We start from the raw sequence: 23185 nt of genomic DNA on the forward strand, positions 1-23185 counted from the left end.
AATTAAAAACACTCAAGAGGGTGAGGAATCTTACAAATTATTTTTCAGAATAATATTAAATGGAGTATCTACATAGATTGATATTGTTACAGCAAGTTACCAGAGGCCAGGCCATACGATGGTCATTTTTCTGATACTTTTGAAACTAATTTCTTCTAAACAAAGGTCTAAAATGAATCATACTAGGGATCCCTGAGTGGCGCTGCGGTTTGGCGCCTGCCTTTGGCCCAGGGCGCGATCCTGGAGATCCGGGATCGAATCCCACGTCGGGCTCCCGGCATGGAGCCTGCTTCTCCCTCTGCCTGTGTCTCTGCCTCTCTCTCTCCTCTCTGTGTGTGTGTGACTATCATAAATAAAATTAAAAAAAAAAAAAAATTAAAAAAAAAAAAAAATAAATAAAATGAATCATACTAATACCAAATTGCACTTACAGAAAAATTCCATTGCATTTTGAAGTCAGAGCAAGGGATAAATGCTTTCAACAAATAAAAGACTAGTAAAAGTTTACTTAGAATGAGCATTATCTTAGTAAAAATTCATGTTAAACATCACTCTAAAGCTAGTATTCACCTGATTCTGTTAATACTAAGGTAGTTTGCCAAGTATTTATGTAATGCTATGTGTAGTTAATTAAACCCCCTTAATGCCTCTTTGCTAAAAACTTTCCACCAATGTGGCACCAGCATGGAAAAACCTGAGTTATCTTCAGCTTTTCAGAGTGTAAAGAGAAATGACCTTAAATTTTTTTTTAAGTTTATTTTGAAATAATTTCAAAATTGCCTTTTTATCTTACTCCCACCCACCCAAATGACTCTCCTTAAAAAATAAAATAAAAAACAGCTCATGACAGAGTCATTACAAAGCTCAATATTTTTAGGCTAATTTGTTCTTTAGTTTTTATATTATTAAAAAATTAATCTCTCTGTATGGTACAGAAGGGTCCACTACTAAAAATATAGCTTCTATAGTGCACTGTCATGAACAACATGAAGCAAATCTACATCACTTAAAAGAGATTCCAAAGTCTGTATGTGGTGAAAACATTAACTATGCATTTCCCAATCAGCTTTCCTGAATTTCTCCCAAGTTTCCTTTAAAGAAAATAAATCAGAACATAACAGAAGTGTCATTCCACTATAAATATGAACCCCTTTCTACTAAGGATGCAGACTTTAAAGCTTAAGCTCAAGACAGTGGAGCCCAGAGTTGCAACATTCTTATCTGTAACAATCTTAAATCAGATTTATAGGAAAATGAACAAGTGGTATATTACAAAATACAGGACCATCTTTCAGTTTTGTCTTTTAGAAAAGAAAATCTGGGACGCCTGAGTGGCATAGTCGGTTAAGCAGCTGACCCTTGGTTTTCGGCTCAGGTCTGATATGTCAGGGTGATGAGAGGGAGCCCCACACCACACATTGGGCTCTGTGCTCAACACAGTCTTCTTGGGTTTCTCTCTCCCTCTACCCCTCCCCCAAAATAAATAAATCTTTTTTTTAAATCAATCTTTAAAACAAATATTTAAAAAATGAAAATTAAAAAATATATATTCTAGTGATTTAAGGCAAGTATTGCAAAAGCATTATGATTCTCAAATAAGAAAAAAATAATCTCCCTCTATCCCTCAAGTAATTGCAACTGTTGAAAACCTATCCTTATGGAATTTGGATAAGCTCAGAAATTAAGTCATGAAAAATAAAGTTAAAATAAGTTTGACTAAATTGGACTCTTAAGTAGCTTTAAAGTTTGCCCTGCTAGCTTTTGTTTCAGGCACCCGCATGCCACAAAAAAGCAATTTGTTTCATAGTGTGTCAGGCTATTATCAGAAGACAACTCTTACCCCGCCTTTGTTAGTTTACAGAAAAGAATCAATCTATACTTAACCCCAGAATATAGCTTGTATTTTGCTGGAATATTCAGGTGGATTTTCACTTGAAAACTTAAACCAAGCCTTAGGTACACTGGCAGATCTGTCTGGTTTCTTTATTAAAAGGAGGGGGAAAGTTGACCCAGATCTTGTCCCTTTAAAGATTTATTTATTTGTTTATTTATTTATTTATTTATTTTATTCATGATAGACACATGGAGAGAGAGGCAGAGACACAGGCAGGGGGGAGGGAGAAGCTGGCTCCATGCAGGGAGCCTTATGTGGGACTCAATCCAGATACTCCAGGATCACGCCCTGGGCCAAGGGCAGGCACTAAACTGCTGAACCACCCTCATCTTGTCCCTTTAAAAGTTGTCAGTAATTCAAAGCAGGAATCCCATCTGAGAATTAGACAAGACTGAGTTAGATACATTTCATCTTAGTAAAGACCAAGAGGGGTAAGGGGTAAAACAGTAAGAAGGAAAAATTGAAAACTCGAAGACTAATTTTGAGATCAATTTCAGCTTTACTTTAAATTTGTATTTATGCATTTGTTTGCAAAAAGTATACCTGTCCTTAACATCACTGCAATGTTCATTTTAAAGTGGTACATAAAAATAAACAATTCAAGCTTCTCTATTTTATTGTAACCAAGCTTCCACAGAACTTTCGTGCAAACTTCAGGTTTCCCATCTCAAACAAACCTCCATGCACAAACTAAGCTACGCAAAAATGCTCAAGTCAGCAAACACCCAAAATGCATTAAAGAGAAACCTCAAATAATGGTTTTAAAACTCAAACTTTAGAACTAACCTTTTATAATTAAACTAAGTTGTTGCACCCTTCCTTTCATATGCATACACCCAGCTAAAGACTTCCAACAACAGATCTCATACTTGGCACCAAGGCATTTCAAAAAAAAAAAAAAAAACACAAAAGAAAGGAAAAGAGGTTTACGCTGACTCGAGTGCAAGCTTAGTCCACTTCCTCGATGGTCGGTCCCCCGGAGGCTCCAGAACCGCTGCCGCCGCCGCCAGGGCCGCCTTGGTAAAGTTTGCTGATGATGGGGTTGCACACTCTTTCAAGCTCTTTCTGCTTGTGTTCATACTCGTCTTTCTCTGCCATCTGGTTTCGGTCGAGCCAGTTGATCACCTCCTGACACTTGTCGAGGATCTTGTTTTTGTCCTGCTCGCTAATCTTGCCCCTGAGTTTCTCGTCTTCCACCGTCTGCTTGATGTTGTAGGTATAGGACTCCACCGCGTTTTTGGCGGCGACCCGGTCGCGATTGGCTTCATCTTCCGACTTGTACCGTTCGGCCTCCTGCACCATCCGGTCAATGTCGTCCTTGCTTAGACGACCCTTGTCGTTGGTAATGGTAATTTTGTTTTCTTTACCGGTGCTCTTGTCGGCGGCGGTGACGTTGAGGATGCCGTTGGCGTCGATGTCGAAGGTGACCTCGATCTGGGGGACCCCGCGGGGCGCCGGGGGAATCCCGGTCAGGTCGAACTTGCCCAGCAGGTTATTGTCCTTGGTCATGGCCCGCTCGCCCTCGTACACCTGCACCAGCACGCTGCTCTGGTTGTCTGAGTAGGTGGTGAAGGTCTGCGTTTGCTTGGTCGGGATCGTGGTGTTCCTCTTGATGAGTGGGGTCATGACGCCGCCAGCCGTCTCAATGCCCAACGACAATGGGGTCACGTCGAGCAGCAGCAGGTCCTGCACGTTCTCCGACTTGTCCCCGATGAGGATGGCCGCCTGCACCGCGGCTCCGTAGGCCACCGCCTCGTCGGGGTTGATGCTCTTGTTCAGCTCCTTGCCGTTGAAGAAATCCTGTAACAGCTTCTGGATCTTGGGGATGCGGGTGGAGCCGCCCACCAGCACGATCTCCTGGATCTGGCCCTTGTCCAGCTTGGCGTCACGCAGCGCCTTCTCCACCGGCTCCAGGGTTCCGCGGAAGAGGTCCGCGTTGAGCTCTTCGAAGCGGGCGCGGGTGATGGACGTGTAGAAGTCCACGCCCTCGTACAGCGAGTCGATCTCGATGCTCGCCTGCGTAGACGAGCTCAAGGTGCGCTTGGCGCGCTCGCAGGCGGTGCGCAGTCGCCGCACTGCGCGCTTGTTGGGCCCAATGTCCTTCTTGTGCTTGCGCTTGAACTCCTCGGCCAGGTGGCTCACCATGCGGTTGTCGAAGTCCTCGCCGCCCAGGTGGGTGTCGCCGGCTGTGGACTTCACCTCGAAGATGCCGTCCTCGATGGTCAGGATGGACACGTCGAAGGTGCCGCCGCCCAGGTCAAAGATGAGCACGTTCTTCTCGCCGCCGGCGCACCCCTTCTTGTCCAGGCCGTAGGCAATGGCCGCGGCGGTCGGCTCGTTGATGATGCGCAGCACGTTGAGGCCGGTGATGGTGCCCGCATCCTTGGTGGCCTGGCGCTGCGAGTCATTGAAATAAGCCGGGACCGTGATGACCGCGCTCTGCACCTTGCCCCCCAGATAGGCTTCGGCGATCTCCTTCATCTTCGTGAGGACCATGGAGGAGATCTCCTCCGGGAAGAAGGTCTTGATCTCTCCCTTGTACTCCACCTGCACCTTGGGTTTCCCTCCCTCGCTCACCACCCGGAACGGCCAGTGTTTCATGTCCGATTGCACCGTGGCGTCCTCGAACTTCCGCCCGATCAGCCTCTTGGCGTCGAAGATGGTGTTGGTGGGGTTCATGGCCACCTGGTTCTTGGCGGCGTCGCCGATGAGGCGCTCCGTGTCGGTGAAGGCCACGTAGCTGGGGGTGGTGCGGTTGCCCTGGTCGTTGGCGATGATCTCTACTTTGCCGTGTTGGAAGACCCCCACGCACGAGTACGTGGTGCCCAGGTCGATGCCGATGGCCGGGCCGCGGGCAGACATCCTGAGAGCTGGGCAGGCGACGTTAGGCGACAACCCCTGGGGCCGGAAAACCTGCGGCGTCAACTAACGGCCGCCTCACGCCAGACCCCGCGAGCGCAGACACCGACTCCCGCTCTGCCCGCTCGGCTCCCGGCTCTTATAAGCCGCCGCCCTGCCGCCTTCTGGAAACTCCCGGAGCCAATCCGCTCCCAGGACCGCCCGCCACAGGCTTGCCTGGGTCGGACTGACCCGCCCGCAGCCCAACAGATTTCTAGTGGGGTGAGGGGCGGGACCGCGGCCGGTGCACCGAGGCGAGGGGCGGCCGTTATGCAAATGAGGGCCCCCGCGCGCCTCCCAGGGAGCCTCCGACCGCCCAGCCCCGCGCGTCGCGCCGCGGGGCAGCTTCCGGGCGTTAGGCTCGCGCCCCCTCCGCCAGGTGTGAGCGCTGTTGCTCGCTCTTTGCCTTTCCTGAGGCGGGATTCGTCTACGTCTCCTCGATTGGCAGAGCGCGCAACCAATGAGCAGCGCGGACTTCCCAAGTGGGCGGGGAAGGGGAGGCTGGGCGTGGTACGGGGAGGAGACGCGGAAGGGGAGCCACCTGAGCGGTTGGCGGAGTTGTTAAGCCCTTAAAGGCGGTTCAAAGCCGAGTGTCCCAGCTGCTGTAGCACGCGGGGGCGGGGCAGTCCTTGCAGAGTTGGCTGCTCCGAGGAAATAGGGCTAGAGCCAGCTTTTTTTTTTTCCTTCTTCCTCCCGCGCCCTTCCAACGGCAGGGACCGGGAGTTGGCGTGGTCTGCGCGTGAGGGCCGCTCCCTCCCGGGCGGGGGCTTTGAAGTTCCTGGGCCGGGAGGTCGGCCTCCTGGGAGTTTACTGGGCGTGCTTCGCGGCGTCTCCGTGGGTGTGAGCGCTGGATGAAAGCTGCCTGGCGGGCGGGGTCCACAGGAGCCCCGGGGAGCGCGGTTTTCCTGACCGCGCGGGCGGCCTGCAACACTGCAGACCCGGGAGCGGCTGCGCGTCGCCCTCCCGGGGTTTAAACTTCCTGCACCCCGCTCTCCATTTTCCCTGCTCGGCCTGACACTCGAAGCTTCCTGGCTCCGTCTCCCTGCCCGCTCCACTGCTTTTATTTTCCGTTTCAAGCACCTTATTCGCCACTGGAAAAATCTAGAAGTTCATTAAAACGCGCCGGTCGAAGCCCCGTGAGAATCACCCAGGCTCACCGCCCCGCACGACTCTGCCCCACCCTGAGCTCGCGCGCCAGCGCGTGTGACCCAAGTAGCGTTTCATGACCGAGCTCAACCGAATGACGCGGTTCTCCTCAGCTATGCTGAATGGAGCTAGGGGAAGACACAAACCCTCAGAGTAGGCAGATGAAAAAAGAGCATATAACTCATTCTATTATTATGTTTCAGAGGAAAAGGAGAATGGATCCGGGAGTACGGCCTGGCACCAGCTGATGGAAGGTAGAAGCCGACCCCTGTGTCCGGACTCCTGAAGGAAAACCACCACAAAATTGCTGTGACAGACGCAGCGATGACACTTCACGTTGTGGGGGAAAGCTGGAGGCATTCCCTCAAGGAGCTTTACTAGGTACCTATTATGTTGAGCGTAAAAAGACACATGAGACGGTCAGGTTTTATGAGGTTAAGACTCTAATAAAAAGATAAAACGTAATTTGAGAGAAGTGCTGTGGGAACACAAAGCAGGGGACCATCCAGTCAGGGGAGGGCCTGTTGGTGAAAGCTCCCTGGAACTGATGGCCCACGTGCGCCAGCCAAGAGGGGAGGAGAGACATTCTTTCTGTGGATGAGGGCAGTGTGTAGTGAGGCACATGCGAGTTCTGTGCAGAAGTTTGGTGTCACCACAGGAGGACACAAGCAAAAAATAGTCTCTACAGGTGAGCTCTAGGTGTCATGATTCTTTTCCCGAGGCTATGGGAGGGGGAAACCATCTTTTGAAGGAAGCTAGTAACCTATGGCCCATTATCAGACTTGTGTGAGCCAGCTGGAGAAAAGTTTTTTCTTTGCAAGGAACGCACAAAGCTATCTGTGACCAAAAAAGTAATGTTGACAGAATCCTGTACAATCAGATCAATGAGATTTCTTTTATCTAGTTGTGTATGTCATTTCCATGTCATTTTTAAAAACACATTTGCTATTAATTTGTTAATCTCATTGATTAGATGGTGTTGGTTTTAACCACAATTTCCATCTCTTATTCTATGAGAGAAGTTAAAGAAAAAAATTTTGGACTAGGAAACCTTTTTTTTTTTTTTTTAAGATTTATTTATTTATGATAGACACAGAGAGAGAGAGAGACAGAGGCGGAGGCAGAGACACACAGGCAGAGGGAAAAGCAGGCTCCATGCCCGGAGCACAATGAGGGACTCCAGGATCGTGCCCTGGGCCAAAAGCAGGCGCCAAACCGCTGAGCCACCCAGGGATCCCCCTAGGAAACGTTTTAAAAGAAAATTTTAGGGAAACAAAAATAAAACCGAAAAGTTTCTACTAAAGTCTTAACTTGTGAGTACAGATCCTTTGATTTATTCTTGGAAATTTTTACTTTTTATGTTGTTAAAAGGGGAATCCGGGATTAGCAGGCTGGAGAGCAATACAAATTCTTTGTAGAACTGATGATACAGTGTGATTTAGAGACAGGTCTCAGCTACAACTGTGAAAGTAGAAAAACGGGGAGAAACTTTCCAGATCTCCTGTATTCAGACCGCCCTCACACATTTACTTCAAGCAAAGCAAGATTGCAAAAAAGCAAACATGTTAGTTCTTACCAACACTAAAATTACAACTTCAGAAGGAAGAGGTATGTATGGTCACTATGTACTAAATGCATACTTATTACAACTAAATCTTGCAGTCTAACCACTACATTCATCTTTAACACTGCTTCCTGAAATCACAATAGCAGTTTTATCTGCATTTTCATTAGTTATATGTTTTTTTTTCTGCTCTTTTTACCTAGTAAATTGATGTTTTATACCTTTTTTTTTTTTTTTTTAAGTAAACTCTACTCTAAACCTGGGGCTTGAACTCAGGACCTTGAGATCAAGAGTCCCCTGCTTCTCTACTGACTGAACCAGCCAGGTGCCTCTACTTTTTTTTTTTTTTTTTTGTATTATACTTTAAATGGCATCTGAGTTTTTCCCAAAAAGACGATGTCTGCATTTTGATTTTGTAAGAAATAAACATTTGCAGCCCTAGAACATTGTCATATACTGACCATTCTTGGAATTTTTCTGTTGCCTCTTATTTGTATTGATTTTTTTAAATTGTTTTTTTTTTTTATGATTGTGGCTCATAATTCATTGAAAAAACAGCTCATCAAAATGATTAAATTAGCAACTTTATGATCAAATAATATTCATCAATGCCAGCAATGGTGCAGCAAAACAGGTAAATGCTACTGGTGGGAATATAAGTTAGTACAGTCTTTCTGGGCGGCAAAATTTGATCATGCCCTTCATTTAGCATTACTCTTTGTGTGATTCATCCTAAGGACATAATAGAACATACAGGTATATTATTTATAATAACAGTAATAAAAGGGAAATGGTTAAAAAAAAAAGAGAAATGGTTTAAATATCTGGCAATAAGAAAATGTATTATACATAAGGTATAATATAATACATTCCTGTGATGAATTATGTAACCATAACATCATGTACAAGAATTTTTAATGACACAGGAAAAGTTCCTGGTATAATTAAGTGGACATATAATAATATTAAGGACTTTTGTATCTTATTTGATATGTATAATAATCTTACATATATTAAAAATGGATCAAAAAAATGGATTATCTCTAGATGGTAGGATTATCAGTAATTTTTCTAAATTTTATTGGACTTTTACAATGATTTTTATTATTTTTTAAATATTTATTTATTCATGAGAGAGAGAGGGAGAGACGTAGACGAAAAAGCAGGCTCAACCACTGAGCCCCCCCAGGCATCCCTACAGTGATTTTTAAAGCTTGACTATTAACATTCAATTGAAACAAAGTTTGCTAATCTACTATTTACATAGAAATTACTACTGATTTTGAACAAGGGAAATCTCTTTGGTAAATTATGAATACTAGGGTGTTTCATAATATTTTTAAAATCCAAAGACTGAAATTTCACACAGTCTGGAAAAAATAAGAGCTTTAACATATGTGAAGTCGTCTAATTAACCCCCAGCACCCAGAAGAGTACCTGGAACACAGTAGTGATTCACTAGCTCAGTGTTTTATTAAGAGTGGCCTGAGGCACATTATTTAACCAAAAAAATTTTTCCTGTATAAGAGGAAAATTCTCTACCTCTTGTCTCTCTGTATTAAATAATACTGCAGAGATCAAAGGTTGAAACAAACTCGCATCTGAAAATACTTGTACTAGAGATACAAAGATGAGTAAGATGAAGTCTAAGAACTACATGCCTGGGCAGTCAAGCCTGTCCAAGGAGAATGAGTAAGAATAAATTTTTCCAGAATTACCAGGGGAAAAAAATTTATGGATTTTCTGGAATCCTCTCAATTCTTACCCTTTATAAAGGTTGTGGATGAAAAAGAAAAACTCTCAATTCCTACAACCTTTATAAAGGTTGTGGATTGACAACAAAAACAAAACAAAAAGGTTGTGGATTGTTTTGAGGAAGTAAAGTCCTGAAGATAACGAGTGAGTAGTAGCAGCCTGTAATTGAGGACCTGTGAGCAAACTGGAGTTGAAGTAGTTATTTAAGATATCTGTAAATACTGCCATCCTATATTCTTTGGAAGTACCCTGTTCCATGTTCCACACTATTTCCCCAATCACCTGTCAGTACAGGAGAAATTTCACCATCGTTTCTTTTAGTCTTAAAAATCTCAGTCTTTGAAAATTGTAGTTTCAGAGTGGCCTGCAGTAGGACAAGGTATGGAAGGCTAAGACCTGAGCCCAGGAGAGAGGCTTTTCTAGAAGAGAAGTGAATCTGTGAAAACAATATTAATTGTGCTTGTCTTTCAGTTTTGTACAGTGCTAACTTTGAGGATAGACTCTTGTGGAACAATCTAACAGATCCAATATGGTTGTAAGTGTTAATACTTACTAAATTCTGGGCAATTACCTCAACTGTCTTTGAGGACTGTACTGAAAGGAAGAGAATACTCTTTGCTGATCACCTGGTAAGGAGGGCAGCATATTAAACTTTAAACTTGAAAATAAGCAAAATGGATTATATTGAGAAGGAAGTTATTTCTCAGAAGAAATTGTTATTTTGAAAATTAACCCTCTGAAAGAATTGTTGTATCAGTGGATTTTCTAGTAAATTATTTCTTTTTATATTATAAGGAAACCTAATCAATGTGTTGCCACCTGTGTTTGCCATGAGGTGGTACTTTTCCACTCATTCTATATAAAAGAAATGAGGATTTGGCAATAGGAATTTTAGTTAATTTGTTTTGTGTACTTTTTATTTTTTATTTTAATTAATTTATTTTTTAAAGATTTTATTTATTTATTCATGAAAAACACAGAGAGAGAGGCAGAGACAGAGGCAGAGGGGAAGCAGGCTCCATGCAGGGAGCCCGATGTGGAACACAATCCAGGACCACAGGATCATGCCCTGAGCCAAAGGCAGATGCTCAACCACTGAGCCACCCAGGCATCCCTTTTGTACACTTAAAAAAAATTTTTTTCTTATTTTTAAATAGGCTCCACACCCCAGTGTGGAGCCCAAGACAGAGGCTTGAACTCAAAACCTGAGATCAAAACCAGAGCTGAGATCAAGAATTGAATGCTTAACTACTGAATCATCCAGGCATCCCTGTTTGTGTACTTCTTAAGCTGCTCAGGAACATCAAAATTAGCTGTATCAGAAATTTTGTTATTTTGGTATTAGAGAATGGAAGGAGTTGATAACTTTTCAGACAAATAATTTTGTAAAAGAGCCAGGTTGAAAAAACTACAGTATAAATAAAAGCAATTATACAGACAGTTTAACTTCTGAACATAGAGGAGGACATTTTATTAGGTCAAAGCAATGGATTGAAAAAATGTAACAAATTTACCATGTAACTCAGTAACTCCATTTTATACTGATACACAGAAAATAATCACATTATAGAATGCATTTATATCACTTATAATGTAATTCATTACATTTGTAATTTAGTACAGTCAAAATTTAAGCCATATTTTGTTTCTGAATCTACTATCAGTCAGAAATTATTTGCTGAATCTCTACGATATTGGTCTGGCAAGATTGATACTCTTTTATTTTGTTTGTTTCCTACTTGTTAGAAGTCTGCAGTTTTATATGCTTCCCAAGAGATAAACCATAGTTTTTTTGTTTTTGTTTTTAGAATTTAACACTTTTCTAACCTTATTTCTCCCGAAGCAAGTGAATTCATATGAATTTGAAGTCTTTGGTGGATTTCTCTTCTCCCTTCAGGTTTCTATACCCATTATCACATTCTAACTAACTTTATCTAATTTTTTGTTAGTCTGATTAGTAGAATGAATATTCAAGTTATCATCCCACTTTATAGCTAGAGATTTTAAATGACTTTACTTCCGTATATACTATTATGTTATAGTCTAAGTTAGATTTCATTGTGTCACTCATTAAAACATTTGAAGAAACAGGCATAAAAACAAAATAAGCATTTCTGAAAATATATAACATCATAATACTGCATAAGAAACAAAATAATAATAGTAATAATGAATTAGAGAGTTAACCAAAAGTAAAACTACAAGTGTATTCAAGTATATAAGGAAATGATATGGCTATAAGATTCATATGGTTAAGAAATGTGTTTATGAGCATATATATAAAACAAAGTATTTGGAGCCAAGTTAAAAATCTCACCAAACATTTCATTTCCTATTGAAAGGTTTTTTTAAAAAACAGCAATCATTGTTTCACTCAATACTTAGTTGAATTTTATCTTGAAATTTGAAAGCTGAGAAATAATGGTATTATACGTTAATACTGAGAATAAATATTTAACAGAAACTCATTCTATTTTATTACTAAGTTCAGAAGAAAATAATGTCTGTTAAGATGCATTCTTTTTGTTGTCTGTGATTTATGAAAATCTATGACTATTGAAGTAATTAATAACCACTTGTTTTTCCTTCAGGTTAACAGGATTAACAGGGAACTTCATTAATATTAATAATCAAGTTTTTGACTGGTATATACAGTGAAAAAGGAGGAAGGACAAATGTTACATTACAATGAGAAATAACTAGATTATCTTTCCTTGTTAAAATATTGGTATCACATTCTTTTTCTCTGTACCCACATCTTTTTATTTATACTCTAAACTACAGATTTTTGGGTGTACTTTAATTGTCTAACTACATTTCTTAATATGTAAACTGTGATTCAGATTATTTTAAGTTTAGGATTATATGTGTTTAAACAGATATGTTATTATCTCTTTATAATATATTTATAGGAACCTAGCAAGCCCTTTATTTTAGAAGGGACCATGGAAGATAATTATATTAGCATATAAAGTTTCATTTTAGTGTAGCTTTAACCACTGATGTCATATGAATAGTCTAGTTACTTTTCTTTAGCAGATTTTCCACAAATACTAGGAGAGTCAGCGTGAATCAATTTTGTCACAGCAAAGTGATTCCAAAGTGATCTTTACTGAGTTTTCTTGGATCCTTGAAACTGGAACTTTTGGGATTGATGTTTGGCAGGAAGACAGAAAAGATGGTGTCACTTCAGATCTGATATTCCTGGGTCTGGACTTAAAGATTATCTGTTGAAGATTGATTCTTCCCCATGTCCTCTCCAAATTCAGATCTCACTTCTCCAGAGGTTTAGAAGGCCCTATTTCACCACTGCCACACAGAAAAAGACAAAACTCAAGAAAAATAATATTACAAGTTGACGACGGCTCTATAAGATACAACATAATTCTTAGGTCAGAATTTCATGGCGCTTGGCACCAGGCCAGCACAATATTACTACAACAAAAAATGGGAACAAAAGCATAGTTCCTGGGACTTAAATTTATTTAATTTCTTCCTTAATGTAACTCATTGTACCCATCAAATATAAGGTGTTCTTAGTACTAATTCTTCAAATATAGGGATACCTTCTTATTGATTCAAGCTAGAATGGGTAGGACACATGCAACATGAAAAGATAGGTCAGCCAGGTAGAGGAAAGTAGGAAGGAAGCAGTTAAGAAGTGTCTTCCTTCAAATAATTTTACAGTGTACTTTAACTTTTTTAAAAATTTGCTTAAATGACCTCTACACCCAAGATGGGGCTGGAACTCATGAGCCTGAGATCAAGTGCCGAATGCTCTACCAACTGCACCAGGCAGATGCCCCACAATGTACTTCCAATGTGTTAATGTCAAATCTCTGGTTGAAAGGTAGGTCCAACAAATTTAAAAGTTCACGTTTTTACTGAGTGCCTTCAACCATCAAGCTAACATTGTTTTCTTCAAATATTAAATGTTGTACACTCTGCAAATGAAAATAGAGTACACACATACACACACCCCAAGGAGCTTTCCTGCAAATTCTTAAGTTCATAATGCTCCTAAACTGCCCCAGTGATTCTGGGTAGAATTATTTTTTATACAATACTTTGCCCTATTTTTTTTTTTTAAGAGAGAGTGTTTTTTAAAATATTTTATCTCACATCAGGGAATGCATAAGCATTTGAAAGAAAAAATGACTTCTCTAATCTGGACAGAATTATATTTCTGTCATCTAAAAATGAGCTCTGCTGATTCTGACACAAGCAATTGATTTAAGTACAAAAAAAAAACATAGTAACTTTCAAAGCTTAATTGGGGGCTTCACAGGCTGTTTACCTGAGTGTATTCCTTTCTCATCAAATAGATAAGTATAGAGGGTTATGCAAATTTTCTCACATAAAATTGTTAATATTCCTAATTCTGAAAGGAAATGTCTTTTACATATTTGTCATCCTTTGGCCCTAGAGTTTCCTGTGCCACCTTATTGAAATGGTGATTAGTGATATTGATATTTTCAGTTCAGAGCCAAGTACTGGCTTGCAGCTTTTACACCATCTTTTTTGTCAGTAAATGAATAAAATAATGAGAAATTATAATGGCTTCCTGCCCCCTAGTGATCTGTGGTGGATTGTGGTAGGAAGGATGAACAACTGTCATACCAATGGTCTTCAACGATTTGGTTCTCCTAAATATGAGGAAACATATAGGATTGAAACTTCTTAATGCTGAAGTCAACTAAGCATATGAATATAAACATGTAAGAGTTCTTGGTTCAAAATTAGCATGAGTTTACATGTTATTGTCATTTAGTTAAAATTCATATTTACCAATACACAAATATCTTCGCATTTTAAATCCTTGCATCTTTGCCTTTTGCCAGCAGATAAATTTATAAGTAGCTAAATTTCATCTGGTTTTAGTAGGAGACTCTACTGATACGTTACCAAGTAATAGGTCCTTGAGTTTGACAGAAGGCAATGAAAGTAGGCCACCTAAGTGATTATAGACATCATCTGTGGAGTCTTCACTATCTTATTTTTCTCTTCACTTAAAGAGTAACATTTGGCAGATGGTAGAAAGACCATTAGAGTAGTGGACTTAATATAGTAGTAGTAAAATCTATCATAGGTTTTAGACATCAGGTAATAGATGCATAAAGTTCAAGTCAGATTAGATTGGGAGGGGGATTGTTTCACTTAAAGCATTAAATGTTCATTTTTTAGTTTGCTGGTAGGTTAGGGTGTATAAACAGCTGTCGTTTCCTGAAATTATCTTTCATTTCTTTTATAAGACTGTCTTTATGAGTTAACACAAAGTATTTTTGGTAAATTGAATTACAAAGCTAGAATAACCAACTTTTGTTTTTAGACAAATTTAGATTAGTCTATAAACTTTAAGCAGATCAATCACAATATGGCAATTAGGGATTTTGTTTTGTTTTTTTAGCCAAAGAAATGAAAATTTTCTTATCCATATCATCTGTTAAGACAAAAAAAGAGGAAATTTGTTATTCTGGGGTCCTGATTTTTCTTGGGAATCTTTTCAAATGATTTGAATTATCGAACTTATCAGTCGCACAATCATTAAAATGGTGACTGGCTGGAGAGTAAAATATAAAGGTCAGGAAGAGGGAAAACAGGAGGGAAAAAAGTCACAGAGGTAGAAATAGAGAAGTTGAATTCAAATTAATTTTTAATTGAGTACTTAAACAATGGGCCCTCCAAAATGGCTGATAATACCACTAAAGGTTTAAATAAAGGAAAATTAAAACACGTCAATATTTAGTATTTCTAAAACATCATTCTGAATGACCCATTCAAATAATAAGTTTTGTTTCCAACTGATACATTTTCACATTATCCAACATGTTCATATATTAGATACCCACTACCTTACCAGGCACAGCAGATCAGATGATGAACATGGAGCACAGAGTTTCAACAGGTTTATCACATGTGTTCTAGACTGAAAAGGCCCTTCATTGTACCTCTTGGTAGGTGAGGTATGTGGCTTAGCGGGTAAGTACAGGCACATAGAAATCAGGTCTAGGTTCAAATTCCAGCTCTAATGTTAAATTTCTGTGTGATCTTAGGAAAAATACTCCCTCAGTGCCCCATCCGGAAAATTAGGATAATACTTACCTCATAGAGCTGTGAGGTTTAAGTAAAATTGTATACACAAAGCACTTAGCAGAGCATAAAGAACACTAAAGGGATACCTGGATTACTCATTGAGAGCTCTAGGATGGATGGGTCACAGGCTTCCAAATCTGGGCTGCAGCTTCGGGCTCTTACACCCCAAAGAACTCCTACTTGCTTCAGTTCACTGGAAAGCATACTGTCACCCCGTTTGATACAGCTCAAGTATTAAGGAGATGGCGGGCCTTCCCCAAGGATATGTCCCCACAGAGCTTTTTGGCACCCTGAAGTCCTAGGCATTGTTAATGTTAGGGTGCCTATAGGACACTAGTATTTATCACCGAAAAGCATGATAAATGCCAGGAGGTGGGGCAGGAGAGGAAAGATGAGGAACTGATTAAGTAGATTAATGGCAAACAACAAAAAATTTTAACTGCTAAAGCCCATTAAAAATTAAGGAATACACCAAATTTCTTTATTCTGAACAATGTGTACACATACACATTCAGGTCTTTCTTTTGCTTGGTACTAATTTACCATTTTGGTAACAATGACATTTTAACTATTAAACTGGTTCCTGGGGGGGATTTTCCAGAGATCTATTAAATATGGAAGTTCTTTAAGGTTGTAGAGGAAGAAGTATTGTTTAACCAGGGAGAAAGTTGCCAACCACCACCCAGCCTCTCTTCCTACTTTTTTAGAATATAGAAGTTGGCATATCATCTCAAGTATTTAAGCATATCCTTGGCATGTTGACAACAATTGTTTTTTAGGCATTTTATAGCTATAATTGTCTCAAAGTATCAGTATTACTTTAACCTATCAAATTACTTTAATCTCTGCCCTCACATAGACAATTCCAAATGTTTATTTTTTATTCAGCTTTTACATCTTTTTCATATTTTTGTTCTCAACTTCAGTACTTAAATCAATGATTTTTTTTCACGTCAGTCTATTGTTTTTCCTTTTAACTGATGCTCTGACTGCCCTAGCGAAGTCTGTCCTTTTCTTTTAGTTTTATGACTAGCCCCTGGAATACTTACGTTCTTCCTTCTATGTTTTGTCTATATTCAAGCTTCATACATTAAACATTAGCTGTGTATCATTTTATGCCTGAGAGTCATTTCTCTGAATATTTTTACTTTAAAAATATGGGAGAGATTAAGACAAATTTTTAAGTCTTACTCCACTACTGCTTCATTGTGTTTTATTAATCTGAGATTTTTGAGTCCTGTTTACTAAATAATTATAAACATCTGAGTCTCACTGTAACTGGTGACAAGCTTGTTAGGCTCTGACTCCATTTCTCCAGGATTTCTTGCTGGAGAACAACAGGCCCTTTAAGCAAGACTGTAAGACACAAGATGCCACATATGTGTCTAGTTTTTCCTTTCATTTTTTGGATTTGGAGCCAAATTACATAAAGACAGGAGGAGAAGGCAGCTTCCACAAGGGCTAGACACAGTAACAAGGAGTTACAGCTCTGTAACCCCAGCAGAGGGAAATCAGAGGGAACTGGGTTGGAGAGAGAGGCGTCAGACATTTTCATTCCCCTTAAGAGGCAAGTAGCCTTTCAATATACTCTCTGCCTTAATAAGGAAAACTTGTACATTACATGTAACAGAACCCTGTGCTGCCCTGTAGCTAGTTCCAAGACAAAAACACAAGGTGTCCTGTGTCATATGACACTAGGAGGAGACAACACGGTAAGGTGGGGCTTTGTGAAACCATAAACATCTCAGTTATGTGAAGTTAGATTATGTTCAATGTTTATATATTTACTTGCTAATTGTTGGCTGTTAGTACATGTGAAAACGCTAAATTAATCCCCCCCTTTCCTAATGGAAGAGGTAATCCTTTTTACAGCATGGTAGTATTTAGAAAGAACCCTGTTCTTTAATGGTGGGAAGCTACTGCAATAAATTTTCATGAGGATCATGTAAAAAAGTGATCCTCCTAAAAATTCTGTCCATTAAACTATATAAATAGTTTGGAAATTTGGAGTGAGTTTATCTTGTCTTTACACAAGCCTCTGATGGTTTCTGGGTTTGTTACACTTTTATCAGGTTCCTATCAATAATGTATATATATTTCATTTAAAGTTTCATTTCAGATTGAATTCCTTGATAAACTACTGTGTCCAAGACAAAGATGAATCATTTTCCTGCTTTTTCTGCTATGTGGCTTTTTAAAAAAACACCTAACTTCTTCTTTATCTTTTAGTGTATTTCCCCCATCTCTATTTCCCATTATTTTGTTTTCATACCACATGCCTCCTGCACTGTTCCTGTTCTTATGTAATACCACAAGGTAGCCCCACAAATCTCTGAGCTCACACTGTGCTCTCTTACTTTTCTCTCAACTAGAACTGTGTTAGTCAAATATCTCTCAATTCTCTTAGAAATTTGTTCTCTTATGCAAATTGTATAGAAAAATATCACTTGCATATCTTAAAAATCCGATGTAAACAAAAAGAGCGATGTTAAGTTACTGTTGATAATTACAAAAGTATACTTTTAAGTACATGTTATTTAAAATCCCTTTCATTATGAGAAGGGTATCACAATGCAAGTAATTCACATTAAAAGGTATTCTATTCAATAGATGTGTTTATTAGTGGGGTCAGTTTTGCCAGTGTTTTAATTCACATGTGAATCATGTAGACCTCGTGTCAGTAATAACTAACAATATTACTTTGACTAAAAAGTGTTCAACTATTTCCACTTCTATGCTCTGATTATTTTATAGTCCTCAAATTTTGTAGTCCTTTACAGAAAAAAATAAGAGCATGGTGATAAACTGCAATTTGCCACACACATTTCCTCCAAATCTTAGGATAGTATAAAACACAAGACATTTTTTCCACACTCTACTTTTATAGAACAACCAGATTTGTAGTTGATTTCTTTATTTTATTTGATTTATCAATATACATGGCAGCTTTCTCAAGTCTCAAAGTAAGTTCCAAAAGTATGTAATTTTAAAGGTGAAAAATCATTTTCCTTTAGATGTCATATTCCTAGAGAGCTATTAAAGTCTATTTATAAACAAAAATAATTGATAAACTAACACACTTTAGAAATCAGAATATTTTAAATTATTTTAAATGAATACAAGATATGTCTTTTTAATTAACTATCATAGTTAAATTTAATATCACAAAACAAAATGACTTGTCCCCACTAATTTCTCAAGTGGGGTAAGGTCATTGGGTTTTACACTTAATATAAGTTTTAAATGTGATTATTAAATGATAATATTTTATCAATTATAGGAAATATTCATTTATAGGAATTTCCTTAGGTCCATCAATCTTTTTAGGCCAAGTTTGAGCCCATGTCAGCCTTCCAAGTTTAGAGTCAATGCACCTAACCTGCCTAATAAGCATGTCAATTTAAGAATATGAATTTCATTGATAAGAAAGGGGAATAAACAGTGGCTAAATCACTGTTCAACTTAAAAAAAAAAAAGGCTAAATGAGATAGTTTCAAAGAGCTAATTACTTTTAAAAAGTTTGTTAAATAAACACGAATGGCCACTGATATTGGATTTAAAGTTTCACAGGATAACCTTAAAAAAAAAAAACCCACATAGAAATAGTAAAGTCATCACCTTATGATAAAAAAAACTAAAGTTTAATAGTCATTGAAGGGGTAACAACCACTTGTACTCTACATTGAAAAGTAATTTTAATCATAGCTAAGACAAACTAAAAATCAAAGAATTCTATTAATAACAAAAATGATAAACATTTAATAACACCTAAAATGTAGATACTTAAGATCCTAAACAAAAATATTAAAGGTAAAAGGGCCTTGAAATTTTTTCCCAACAATTCATCTTATAAAATCAATTTCTAAATAGCGCATATCCTTTGCTTTGGTGTTTTGTCTGCTATCAACTAAACATTAGTACAGTAGAAAATCACTTATGTTCTTTTCAAATGCTTGGCATTATAATGTGATCTCATATCTTTCCTCAAATTAAATTTTGCTCCACATATTCCACATGTATACAGATGAACATCCATGTGCTGTTCCAACTGTTCATTATTTGGGAATATCTGAAAGCAGACCTGGCATATAGTCTCACCAGCAGATAAATGAGAAATCATATGCCGTACATGGTCATGTTTTCTGAAGTTTCCTTGATCACAAATGGAACAGACATACCTGGCCATGCCTTTGTGCATATCATTGTGCAGTCGCAACTGACGTTCTCTTAAAAACTGCTTTCCACATGTCTGACAAACAAACTGTTTTTCCTTAGTATGAACAGTATAGTGTTCTCTTAAGTGACACCGCTGATAAAATCCTTTTCCACACAGATTACAAAAATGCTTTCGTCTGTGATCTCTCTCATTTTCTTCCATGATGGCACTCTTAAACACATCCTGGTCCAGACAGCTAGACATATGTTCAACCACTAGATTTTCGGTTTCAAACCGCTGGCCACAATTAGGACATCGAAAAGGACAGGCAGAATGTTTAAATAACTGCTTTTTTTGGATACTGTTTATCTGGAAATGATTGTCCCTAAAGTCATCCAACATTTCAACAAACATATCTCTTATTTCTGACTGCTCATCAGGATTCTCTTCCATGTCCATCTTCTCCTCCGTATTTCCTAACCCGTTCATGGTCAGATCTTGGGGTTCTCCACATCTTTGTGCATGTTCCTGAAGCTGCCTACCCTTAACAAGGATCTGTCCACATTTCCCACATGCACAGATATTTTCAATGTGTTTGGCTAAGTAATGAGATGACAGGTCCTCCTCAGTTATTGTGAGCCCACACAGCTCACAAGATGCATTTTCGGTATCCTCTTGTACTGGACTGCTGTTGTTAGGGGGCCTCATATTTTCTAAGCCACCTCTTTCATCAGCACTTATTGACATCCGAGGTTTTAGCGTTTTCCTACCACTTTTCTTAATACCAATATCTTCTTCAACATAGTATCTATAAAATGGCTCTTCAGGTTCATCTTCTAATTCATCGTTGTCCGTGGATTCATTACAGTCTTTATCAGTAACTTTAATAATGTTAAAGTCTTTTAGTTCGTCTGTAGGAATATCTTCTGGCTCCATCTTGATGATGATTCTTTTCCTGTCAGCAGCTCTGCTTTTCTCTTCACTGGCTACTTCAGACTCCATGGTGCTTTTTCTGCTTCCAGTGGTTGAAGTCGAGTCATCAGCAGCCTGGCTCGTGTCTCCTCTGTATTTGTCTGTCTGTGTAGAAAATGCTTTGGAAGATTCCTTTTCACCAAATTCAGCCTTGATACTTCCATCTTTTCCATCTCTAATATCGACTATTCTATGGTAGGATCTTGTGTTTTGGTATGAATGTCTGTTAGTACAGGTTAGCACATGCTCATCCAATAATTTTTCACAGCTAAAGCCAAATCCACAACTGTCACAGGTAAAACTCCGTCCAAAGCGCCGTGACACACGTTCTTTTGGAGTAGATAATTTGGACACAGAACTTTTTTTACATACATCAAATAGTGGTTCGGGGAAATTGCCTAATTGTAAAGACTCTTCATCAGGCTCTCTATTGTGTGGTGTATTTACTGTTGAACTTGGCTCTGCACACCACCTATTGGCTTCACTGCCATTTCTAGCCACTGTGTCTTCATACATTCTTACCCCAAATATCATTTTGCTGTTCTGTTTGCTAGAAGCAGAAGACGAACATTTTGAACTAGAACAGTCTGCATCCTGTATGTCTTCTAAGCAGTCAGGAACATTGTACAGCTGCAGGTAGTTCATTGCCACTTTAAATTGCTCAAAACTGGAGGGCGCAGTCATAATTTTTCCTAAATACATAAATTGCAAAATGAGATCAAAACACTCGGCACTAATTTTCATGTTGCTGAGATTCAGTTGTGCAGTACTGTGCTGATGGTTCATGAAAAACATTCTGAAATAGGAGCTACAGGCAGCCAGAACTGCTTTGTGTGCTTGAAAGTAAATGTCATCGATTGCAATACAGCAGTCACAGAGGAAACCCCACTCCCTTTGGTTGTTTAGCTGCTGAAGAACGTAGCTGCTGTGGCTGGGCTTTGCCATCTTCAATTAATTAGAGACCTATGTGGAGAGAAATATTAAAGTCAGACAAGGTATCTTTAGAAAAGCACTTGAATCATTTTGATTATACTTTAGGATTTGTGTGGCTTTGGTAGTACAATAAAGGTATAAGTACCTTTTATTCTCATGTAGCAAAACTCAATAATATACACCTGAATCATTTTCTAGGTGTGAAGATGGAGAAAACCCAACCATTATTCAAGCTTCTCATTTTGATTTTAAGAAACACAAGCTAAGGTATTCAAAGCAAAAACCATTATTTTGGTTTCATCGCAACTCTATGGGGGAAAATGTATGCTAAATGTGAAAGGAAAAAGTTTAAATGAGAGTACTTGAAGGATATAAACAGCGACAGTAAATAAAATAGCAACTTAAAATGAAAGTTTAACCAAATTGCACAGTTTTAAAAACTTCTCACATAATTGATATTAAGGAACTATTGCTCATTTTTAAAGCGTGGTGAGTGTATTTTGGTTGTGTTAAAAGAGTCCCTATCTTTTAAATACACATACTGACATTTAGAGATGAAATGATAGAATCTAAAGTATACTAGAAAATAATCCAGTGAGGTGGGTGTAGGGGCTATAGGTGATACAAGATTGGCCATGTGTTGATAACTATGGAGGCTGGAGACAGGTATAATTCTATTTTTGTAGTTTGAAAATTTCCATAGAAAACATTCTATTAAAAATGCTCATGAGAGTCTATGGAAATGGCAACAAGCAAATAGGTTTAATCAATGCTTTTCTCTTGATTATTGGAGAAGCAATAAATCTGGAGGGTCAGAATATCTGTCTTACATCTCTGGGCATGCACTTTAGGGTGTAACAAAGCAGTGGATTCGTTAGGTACAGAGGTGTCTATCAAATGGTAATTTTTTCTTCATTTTTTAATTGTTAAAAAAGTATACAAAGTAACATGTGCTCATTGCAAAGAATTCAAATATATAAGTAAATAGAATAAAAATACACCTTAAGTCATGTACCTCTTCCCAGAGGTAACCTCTCCAAACACTCTGGATTGCATATCTTCACATCTGTTTTTATGTCTCCACACAGAGTCAACAGATATTGAATAGCTACTATGTTCCAATGCACACAGTTTTTTCTCTTGCTGTGTTTTCTGTAGGGTTTTTTTTTTTTTTTAAATACCTAAATGATATCATCCTATATATACCTTTCTGCTAGTTTTCTTCATTTAACATACGGTAGACACTATAAATTTTATTAGTGTAGCGAGTTGACTTTTGGTAAAAGAGGGAGAGGAAAACATTAAAAGTACTAGAAGCCCTATTCATTACATTATAAAACTAAAATAAGGAATGCCTGGGTGGCTTAGCAGTTGGGCATCTGCCTTCAGCTCAGGGTGTGGTCCCGGGGTTCCAGGATCGAGTCCCGCATCAGGCTCCAGCATGGAGCCTGCCTCTCTCTCGTCTCTCATGAATAAATACATAAAAATCTTAAAAAAAAAAAAACAACTAAAGATCCAATTTTAGCCTCAATTTTTAATCTGTATACATAATCAGAATCTTCTACTTAAAAACAAGTTCCTACACAAGCATAAAAAGAACATTTAACAAGCTGTTCAGAGAAATGTTCAATCTTCAGTCCCCAAACCCTTCAATCCCTGCAGTGATAATTAAGAGGTATCTACAGCTTATTTCCACTTGTTTGTCACAGATCATCTGTGGATCACATACCCTTTCTCCACTACCTGAAGACCCACCCTACCACCTCCTTCCTGT

At 38.9% G+C, this 23185-nt stretch overlaps 2 protein-coding genes across 3 annotated transcripts in view; both read right to left on the reverse strand.

Moving 5' to 3' along the window:
• Window positions 1–2373: 2373 nt before the first annotated feature.
• Window positions 2374–5153, reverse strand: HSPA2 (heat shock protein family A (Hsp70) member 2). Its single transcript, XM_041760057.1, has one exon. The coding sequence runs from the start codon at window positions 4754–4756 to the stop codon at window positions 2843–2845; it is 1914 nt and encodes a 637-aa protein (XP_041615991.1). The 5' UTR covers window positions 4757–5153; the 3' UTR covers window positions 2374–2842.
• A 5545-nt stretch (window positions 5154–10698) lies between these two features.
• Window positions 10699–23185, reverse strand: part of ZBTB1 (zinc finger and BTB domain containing 1) — a 28204-nt gene continuing 15717 nt past the window's right edge. Inside the window, exons 2-3 of one of the 2 annotated variants that reach the window (XM_041758651.1) lie at window positions 19529–21441; window positions 10699–12566 (exon numbers count right to left, since the gene is read on the reverse strand). In XM_041758651.1, the coding sequence (XP_041614585.1) occupies window positions 12530–12566; window positions 19529–21423 (1932 nt within the window). In that variant the 5' untranslated portion in view covers window positions 21424–21441 and the 3' untranslated portion in view covers window positions 10699–12529. Of the gene's footprint in view, window positions 21442–23185 lie in introns of both variants that reach the window. The other variant, XM_041758650.1, reaches the window with a different exon arrangement.

Source organism: Vulpes lagopus, chromosome 6 (genome assembly GCF_018345385.1).
Source record: "Vulpes lagopus strain Blue_001 chromosome 6, ASM1834538v1, whole genome shotgun sequence".
Lineage (NCBI taxonomy): Eukaryota > Metazoa > Chordata > Mammalia > Carnivora > Canidae > Vulpes > Vulpes lagopus.